Below are 9966 nucleotides of genomic sequence, written 5' to 3' on the forward strand. Positions count from 1 at the left end.
ATAAGAAAGGAGTAAGTAAAAGAATAAGAAATTAAGAAAAGAGTAAGTATAAGAATAAGAAATTAAGAAAAGAGTACGTAAAAGAATAAGAAAAGAAAAAGATAAAGCATAACTTATATCGGAAAATTCAAAAACAAAAAAAAAAAAAAAAAAAAAAATACCATTAAGAGGGTTATATCAATTACAAAATTGATTTTATTAAAAAGGAAAAATTATTAACAGTTCAGCAAAAAAAGGCAAAAAAATATTAACTTTTTAAGAATTGAGTTTAAAAAAGGAAAAAGGGAAATGATGAAAAGTTGTTATGTGATAAAAAAAATTTATAAATATGAACAAGTGTATAAAAAATTACATAAATGCATTAATATAGGAATTAATAATAAATCTACACTTCATAGCAATAATTGTGCACATAAATTTTTAATTAACCAAGTCAGGAAGATAAATAATAAATTTGTCCTACACACTAACAAGCGAACATCAGTGAAACACCTTACCATTAACAGTTATCCTAGTTTTCAGAACGGTATATATTGCATATATAAAGCGTTCAGAAATAACTCAGGCATAGACAATACAGCGGAAAGGGTGAGTATCAAATGTAGTGATTGGTACCACTCCAAGGGGGAAGAAAAAAAAGAAAAAATTAAAGAGGAAAAAGAAGATGCAACAAATAAAATAAATAAAGAGGAAAAAGAAGAAGCAACAAATAAAATAAATAAAGAGGAAAAAGAAGAAGCAACAAATAGAATAAATAAAGAGGAAAAAGAAGAAACAACAAATAGAATAAATAAAGAGGAAAAAGAAGAAGCAACAAATAGAATAAATAAAGAGGAAAAAGAAGAAACAACAAATAGAATAAATAAAGAGGAAAAAGAAGAAACAACAAATAGAATAAATAAAGAGGAAAAAGAAGAAACAACAAATAGAATAAATAAAGAGGAAAAAGAAGAAACAACAAATAGAATAAATAAAGAGGAAAAAGAAGAAACAACAAATAGAATAAATAAAGAGGAAAAAGAAGAAACAACAAATAGAATAAATAAGAAAGAAAAAAAGACCGATCCCCTTTTTAATGACTTAAATCGTATCAGTTTGCTAAGCTCACACCATCCCATGAAAATTTCTATTATTTCAAATAAAATGAGAAGGATAAAATTTAGAAGTTTTACGCAAATTGCCGTATCAATAAAAAAAGATAAATGCATAAAATTTTCAAGATTAAGTCTTAGTGAATTATTAAATTTTATTAATAAAAATTTATCACAAGATAATGATATAAAGACGTGGAATAATATATTTGTTCAAGTAGACAAATTAATATCAAAAAAGACGAAAAATGAACAACACAAGAGAGAAATAAATTCCTTTTTTGAAAAATTAAAAAATATTGATTATTATGTACTATTGTATAATCTAAAAAATGTTGATGAGTGTACAAAAAATAATATATTGAATAGTTTATTCTTTGAATGTTTTGTGTTATGTTTAAGAAGAAGGGATATAACCTACTCGTATGAGAAAGACAACAAAATTCATGATATGGTTGAGGAGTCTATCGAGGGAGGAAATGAAAAAGGGGATGATATAAATCTAGAAAAAAAAAACGAAAGTAAAGTAAAATCATATATGAAAAATTTAAAAACGTTTTTAAGTATAACTAGTAGTAGAAGGAATGTCAAAGAGCAGACGATGAACATGCGAAATGATGAAAAAGGGAATAAAGAAAAAGAGCGGTCATTATCCTTTACAAAAAGTTGTGAGGAAAAGAGATTGGAGTTTTTGCACACCCTTGAGAAGGTGGAAAAGGATGAGAACAATATGAGCATGCCAGTTTCAATAGGTCTAGATGAAGACAGTCCTCACAAATTTCACTCGCACAATACTTGTGATAGAGATATTACTAAAAAAGAAAGGAGAGAAGTCGATGTGGTTACTGCAAAGGGTACAAACGACACGGTGAATGTGAGTACAAAGAGAGCAAAAAATGTGAAGATGATAAAGAGGTGGTTCAACCTGCTGACTTATTTTTCGAACAAGTGTGAAAATATGCTAATACTAAAAGAGTATTTAAATAAAATATTCAGACAAAATATTGATGAATTGATTCATTTAAATTATTTCTCAAAAACTGTACATCATTTAACAAACCAAATTAATAGTAAAAGTGTACATGCGATAATTTTAACATATGAACAAAAATTATGTTATATGAAGCCATATGACTTTAGTTATAGTTTAATTATTTTATTACGTTTTTTAATACTTAATCATAATTTATTTAATAGTATAATTAATTATGCTATAGACAATCCATTGAGCAAATTTCAGAATGAAAAATTTTTTATTAGATTTATAAAGAGTGTTGATAATTATCCTTTGATATATCCATCAAATATAAACTATAACAATACCGAATTTTTTCAAGCAAATATGAATGATTTATATAATTTTACTTTTTCAATTTTTATAAAAAAGTTAAGTACACATTTAAAATATTATTCTATAAATAATTTATTATTCTTATCTGAGTGTTTAAGTAAGGTAATATTTATGCCAAATACACAAAACCAGACATTGCACATATTTATAAATAAATTAAGATATTACATTGACGATTCGATTGATTTATTATCTGTTGATAATTTCATGTTGATACGTCTTTTTAGAATCTATTCCTTCTTTTCCTTTGTACCGGAAATGGAGGTTTTTGTTGATAACACTCCAAAAAAGAATACTAGAGGTAGTCGTAAATGTATAACCAACCCGAATGTGCTTGGCCTTTCCCATGAACAAATTAAAGCACCTGATCTTAGGATTTGTTCAAATAACGTTAGCGATGTGAGCGTTAGGGGCTTGGCTGGACGGAGCAGCATAGACATTACAAACCAAACGTCCGATAAATTGGAAAAAGGAGAAGATATAAGGGGGAAAGTAATTAATGAGCCAAATAAGGTAGAAATGAATGGTTGTACAGGCACGAGGTCTGTGTGTAAGGAAGAAATGGCAAAGTCGAGGAAGTCACTGGAGGAAATACGTGTTAAGGGGGAAGATGGAGAAATGGGAGAACAGATAAATGGTGCAGTAGACGAACCGCTGAACAACGTAACCGAGGAGTTGCCTATACATAAGAGAGATGCGAGTCTAAAGAAAGAGCAGTGTGGTAAAGACGGAGAGAAAATGACAAATATTAACGAATGCAGGAAGAGCATTATGAAAGAAAATCAGTGTAGTGGAGGAAAGAAAATTCTGAAGCATAAGACGGATGAAAGTACTGAAGAGAAAAGTAAAAAGAAAAGCTTGTGCTTTAACATGAACGAAAAGAAGGTTATAAATTATTACTATGAAAAATCAGAAGAGAGTGACAGCTTTCACATAAATCATTTCCTGACAAGTTACGATATATATCAAGTAAAAGGGAGTAGATACAAAATAAACAAATATCTTTTAAATTATAATATGAATCATGAGCAAAATAAAAAGTACAGGAAAAACAAATTGTTGTTAAAAAATATCGTTTTATCTTTATGTTCACATATCGACAAAAATTTGGAGGAAATAGCAAAGGAACTGAGGAAAATGAAAAACGAATGTGGGGGCATTAGAAAACAATGTACAGATGCTACATATGCTTCATTGGATTTATCGCAGGTGAACATGGAAAAGGATAATTTAATAGAGGAAATAAAACGTATGAATGAAAAAAATGAAGTGAGTAAACGGAATGATGATGATAGTGCAGAAAACTTTACAGTTAAGGAAAAAAGTGCGAACAGTGAACTTTATAATAGTTATTTAATTTTTTATGATATAAAGATATTAAGTGAAATAGTGAAATTTACACATTTTTCTATCAATACAAATAAGTATACATATGAATTAATAAAATCGATTAAAAAGAGATTAGAAGAAATAATAACAATCTGTAATATTAAGGATGATGTAAATAATGAAAAAGCAAAAAAAAAAAAAAAAAAAAAAAAAAATGAAGAACAAGCGAAAATACAAAATATTACCACTTTTCAATTATATAATTTTTATTGTGCATGTAAAAATTTTAGTCCCTCTTTTCTTTTTGGATTTTTTGATATTTTATTAAAATTAACCCCCAAAATTAATGTAATAGATATAGACAAATGTGGAGATATTTTTAATAAAAAAAATATATATAAAATGGAGTATTTAAAATTTTTTGAAAAAATTATGAACAAAAATATTACTATTCCTTTTATTGTATCCTTATTACATTTACTTAAAATTATAATTTCTTCCAATTTATTTCTTAGCAATAATTTACTACATGAACATGTTAGCACCATGGTACAGTATTCATATTATGTACTGTTATATTATTGCTATAATAAGAACAAAAGGAAACATGTAAAAAATGTAGATGTTTTGGGTAATACTATAAAAGAAATTTATGCAGATGACGATATGATGATAAATGCAGAAACTCTTTTTGAAAATCCTCTTTACGATTCAACTACAGGGAAAGAACTTCTTTCCACTGCTACAAATGAGGATATTAATAATGAAGGAAAGGATAGCACGTACAGTTATAATTATGACAATTTTAGTAGCAGTGCTGTTGATGAGTATACTTATGCGTACAGAAATTATGATCATTATGATCAAGCGGTAGCGGAAAAACCAAGTAGTAGTCATTTTGAAGCGTATGAGAATAATAAAAGTGTAAAACAAAATGTGCATGTAGTAGAGAATAAGACAGTAGCTCATTCTTCAACATATGAAGAAGCAAATGTTAATGATAAATTATTATATGAACGTAACTACAACGATAATGGTTGTATTAGAACAGGAAACTGGATGCATTCCATCTCTAATGAAAATATGCTTATGGGAAACTCAGGCATGAATAGGGAAAAGGAAAAAATGAAAATTGTGGATACAAATGAGTACATTGATTTTAATGATAACAATCATTCTATCTTTGATGATAGAAGCGACTGTTCGGCCATATCAAATATTATGAAATTTAACAAAAACAGTAAAAAGCTATGCATTTTTGAAGATTTATATTTAGATGACATATGTAATATCTATTTGTGTTTGTCCACATCGTTATACTTTTTAAACCGAACAGAAGAAAAATCGAATGAAATAAAGCATTTAATATATTTAGAAAATAAATTTTTAAAATTAGTATCTAAAGAAAGATATATGAAATACTTATCAGACAATTTTATCTTTTTTTTATTTAAAGCTCCTTCTACATGTAAATTAGAACAAGTATTTGATAATATAATACCCTCCTTAAAAATTATAAACAGAATGAGGAGTAAAACAAGTGAAATTCTTTCATCATTCACACATTCCGTCAATATGAAATTTCTCAGTTTACCAGCAGCAACTGCATTTTTCATATGCAAAATTAAATTATCCATGGCGTCAAGTAGTACTAGACAAATTAACATAGTCAGAATGGAGAACACGAAAAAATTATTTGGGATTCTGATCGACGATTATAAATTACTGTCAAAGTGTATTGAAGAATTGTTTATTAACAAGAGGAAAGGTGTTGATGCCCCTGTGGGTAGCGGCGGTCGCGCAGGAACTGATGACTATGTAGATCACTACGGTGATACAGGTGCAAGTGCAGGTACAGGTGCAGATGGTTATATCCATGACGATAATATAGAAATGTCGGGATCACACCAAAGAGAAACTCAGAGGAGTATGAAAAACAGTGGTACAGAAAAGAATAACAAATTTAGTCATTTCAATAAGAAAAGAAAGAAGTTTTCCTATTTACCATATCTTATATCAAACAAAAGTACTATAAATCAAAATGTTTATTTTAAGACTCTAATAGGTGATATGTTTTTTGGTATACATGAAGTGAAGACATTATATGACCTTCAAAATACTTTATTAAAAACTGTGAAACATTTGGAAATGTCTCAAATTAATTTAAATGTAAATTATAAAATTACACAAATTACACCTATCCATAATGATATGTTATCTTACTTGTCAGAACTAGCCAATGTAGTAAAAGAGTGTTTATATATTATATTTTTATCTCAACCTTATATTCACAAATCCCCTAAGAAATATACTACCAAAAGTTTAGTTAATTATTTTATTAACAAGTGTAAATTTGTTAAGGATTATAACGTTTTCGACGACTGTAATAATAAATCCATCAACGACTTGAAGAGTAATAAGTACATGACCAACGAAATTTGTAGTTAGCCTTCCCCCAAAAGATATCGCTAGCCGCTTTTATTTTTATGCGTGCGATGTGTATTCGCATGCTGGATATTCGGTCTTTTGTTTGTTTATTCTTCCATTTATTCATCCATTTATGCATCCATTTATGCATCCATTTATGCATCCATTTATGCATCCATTTATGCATCCATTTATGCATACATTTATGCATCCGTTTATCTTTTTAATTTTTTCCTTTTTTTTTTTTTTTTTTCGAATTCAACGTTGTGTCAAGTGTTCGGAGTCTTAAGATATTACCATTTTTCATCTGACCATTCTTCTTCATTGTTTGCTGATTTTGTAATTCTGCTTTATATTATTTACATGGTATTAGTAGGATTTGTTATTTCTGTGCATGTATTATTTCCATTTCTTATTTATGAACGTGTACAGGGAAAGAGGATCCTTGCGGCATTTTTGTTTTAGTTATAAATATTTGCATAAATTGTTTATGTAATATTTTTTTGTGTAAAATTGTGTATGTAGGAACACACTACACATATGCATAAATTCTTACATGTTGTATATATATTGAAAAAGGCAAACGATTACTTACCTGCGTTTACATTTTAGCTACACGAATACGCTCCCCAAATAGCTGTTATATTTTTTTTTTTTTTTTTTGTATTCTTGTATCATTTTCACCTATTTTAAATTCATCATACTTTTTATTAAATATATTTTTTTTAATAAGACAAAATTTTATTGGTGTAATTTTTTTTTCATCATAGCAATTTTTTTATTTATGTAATTTTCTGCATTAATTTTTTTGTTATCTTTTTCATTATCTTTTTCATTATTTCTTACATTATTTCTTGCATTCTTCTTTTCATTATTTTTATATTATTTTTTTTCATTGTTTATTTTTTTATTGTAACATATTTATAAATCACAAGTTCACTGCTTCTATACAATATATGTTTCTTTTGTGCATTTATTCCTGCCCCGTAGTATATATATATATATATATATGAGTTTGTTCGAAATTTTTTAATTTTGTGCTTAAACTTTTTAAAATAGTTTATAGTTAATTAGTGAGATTCATAATGCAATGACATGAACATACGTATATAAATATATATATATATAAGTATGTATGTATGTATATATGTATGTATGTACGTATGTATGTATGTACGTATGTATGTACGTATGTATGTACGTATGTATGTATGTATGTATGTACGTATGTATGTATGTATGTATGTATATGTGTACACACGTATACCTCACATTTTAAGCCTGTTTTATACGCAAACTGCACTTGAGTAAAACCTAATCACGTTAAAAAAAAAAAAAAAAAAAATCATATAAAGCAGGAATGATTTTTATATATTTTTATTTAAAGATGAGTTAGACAATGTTTAAATGGACAATTCCACGACATCATATACTTATACACATTTCTGATAAAATAGGAATGGTTAGTAAAAAAGAGGAACAAATTTTATGTTCTTTGAGATAAAATTTTTGGGATTTTACATATATTAGAATACTTTCAAGAGAAAATTTTTTTTTCAGAAATAAATGAATGAATATTGCACATACTTATTTTATTAGAACACTCATTTTTAACATTCTTGTGCTCTTTTTACAGTTATAAAAAAATATAACAAAATAAAATAAAATGAAATAATAACAAAAGTGTGTAATCTTGTTATAGTAATGAAGTGAAAAGCTCCATTTTTTTCTTTTTTTTTTTTGGTTTCTCTTTTGTTTATTAAAAATTAGGCTTTTCATTTAGCAAAAAAGATCATACACTTTTTCGTAATCTTGTAGAAATGTAGACTTAAGAATGTGGAGAAATTTAGGTATTATAATTGATAGAGGAAAACATTCTGATATTATATAAATGTACATGTTAATAAATAAAGGTTTTTTTTTTTTTTGTTACTATATAGGTAATAATTATTATTGATACAGTAAAATTTTTAAAGGGGGTTCTAGCGTTCTTTGGGCTTAAAATAGAGTGAATTATCTTGTCTATTTTGTATATATAGTGTAGGTACATATATATATGGACATGCATATGTATATGTAAATGCATATATGCGTGCGCACGAATGTATGCAAAAATGACGACTGAAGAGGATGACAGCAAAAACGTCGCGAAGACTGACGAAGGAACGAGGGTGAACATATGTTGCAAAATAAACGAATCATCAAAAAAATGCTTGGACACTGTGGATGAAAATAATGGAAATATTCAAAAACGCTTCGAGTCGTTAAATAAAACCATAGAGGATATGAATATGCATTTCAATAATATCCTTAAGGATAATGAAGAAAAATATGTACTTACTTTTAACGCATATATGTATGATGTACAGAAGGAAATACGAATTTTGAAAAAAATTGTAAAAGAAGAAAAAATAAAAGAATTAAAAGATGAAAAAGTAAAAAAATTACAAAAAGAACTTAAGTGGTACATAAACGAATGTTTAAGGTTAGACAATGTTTCACAATTTTTAAAAAAGGAAGCAGAAAAATGGAAAAGAAATAGTGAACTTATGAAAAACCACATGTTATTCTTGGAAAAAAAATTATCAAAAATGTATGAAACGGTTATTCGAACACAAAGTATAAAGAACTGTAAAGAGGATGAGGAGAAAAAGGTAGAAAAAACGGAACAACAGATACGAGGGAAAGTTGAAAAGGAAGAAGACGAAAGCAACAAAGGAGACGAAAATGACATATATAGCGAAGAAAAGAAAAAGTTGGGAATCGAAAAGAAGTTGAATAAAAAAGGTACTTCCCTTACAAAAGAACAGGAAAGAGTAAGAGTAAGGGACGAACATTTTGAGTGTAAACTGAAGAAGAAAGGAAAAACAGACAATTTTACCTACAAAGAATTAAACTACAAGATAACAAATTTAGAAAATAAATTAAAGAGACAAATGAATATAAATTGTAGTTTACAAGAAAAACTTACAAAACATTATATTGAAAAATCGAAATATGAAAAATTATTTATTGACTGTGTTCAACAACTTAAAAAGGACATAGGAAAACAAACCATGAGTAATGACAAAGAAAAATATATAGAGGATAATTTCTCCGCCTTAATAAATGAATCTGAATTAAGTACCTTTACTAAGGAAGAAAAAAAAAAATTACTAATAACCTTTTTTTCTTCAAATGATTTAATTCATTTTATGAAGAAAAATGTTTTTTGTAAAGAAAAAACATCATTTGATTTTCACCCAAAATATAGCTACCCCAACACGACAATAAAATACCAGAAGAGGTCTGACATTTCTCCTTTTATTTTGTAAATTGCACACATAATTTGGTGGAAATGGTATAAATACACACAAACAAATTGGGTAACTAGTATAAATACACACAAACAAATTGGGTAACTGGTATAAATACCCATACACAAATTGGGACAACTGGTATAAATACACATACACAAATTGGGACAACTGGTATACCCACACAATTGTATTAATATTTGTACAAACGCGTAATTATTCATGCAAATACACAAGTAAATACATACATATATATATAATCATATGTACGCATAATGTATGTGGGTACATATCTCATTTGAGAAATTTCGTATTCCAATTCTTAGCTAGCTTTTTTCTCTTTTTATTTCCATTTTTTTTTTCTATTTTTTTTTTTTTTTTTTTTAATTCATGTTCATGTAATTTAAAATTTTTTTTTTTTTAATTTTATTCTGACTTTTTAATAAAACATAATTTAAAGAAATAATAAATA

General features: G+C 27.0%; 2 protein-coding genes across 2 annotated transcripts; both read left to right on the forward strand.

Moving 5' to 3' along the window:
- Positions 1 to 291: 291 nt before the first annotated feature.
- Positions 292 to 6219, forward strand: MKS88_003924 (uncharacterized protein; the record flags this gene model as incomplete). Its single annotated transcript, XM_067217059.1, has 1 exon — positions 292 to 6219. The coding sequence occupies one exon, from the start codon at positions 292 to 294 to the stop codon at positions 6217 to 6219; it is 5928 nt and encodes a 1975-aa protein (XP_067072732.1).
- A 2093-nt stretch (positions 6220 to 8312) lies between these two features.
- On the forward strand, positions 8313 to 9512 carry MKS88_003925 (uncharacterized protein; the record flags this gene model as incomplete). Its single annotated transcript, XM_067217061.1, has 1 exon — positions 8313 to 9512. One exon carries the CDS (start codon positions 8313 to 8315, stop codon positions 9510 to 9512), a length of 1200 nt encoding a protein of 399 aa, XP_067072733.1.
- Between the last annotated feature and the right edge of the window lie 454 nt (positions 9513 to 9966).

This window comes from Plasmodium brasilianum, chromosome 11 (assembly GCF_023973825.1).
Source record: "Plasmodium brasilianum strain Bolivian I chromosome 11, whole genome shotgun sequence".
Lineage (NCBI taxonomy): Eukaryota > Apicomplexa > Aconoidasida > Haemosporida > Plasmodiidae > Plasmodium > Plasmodium brasilianum.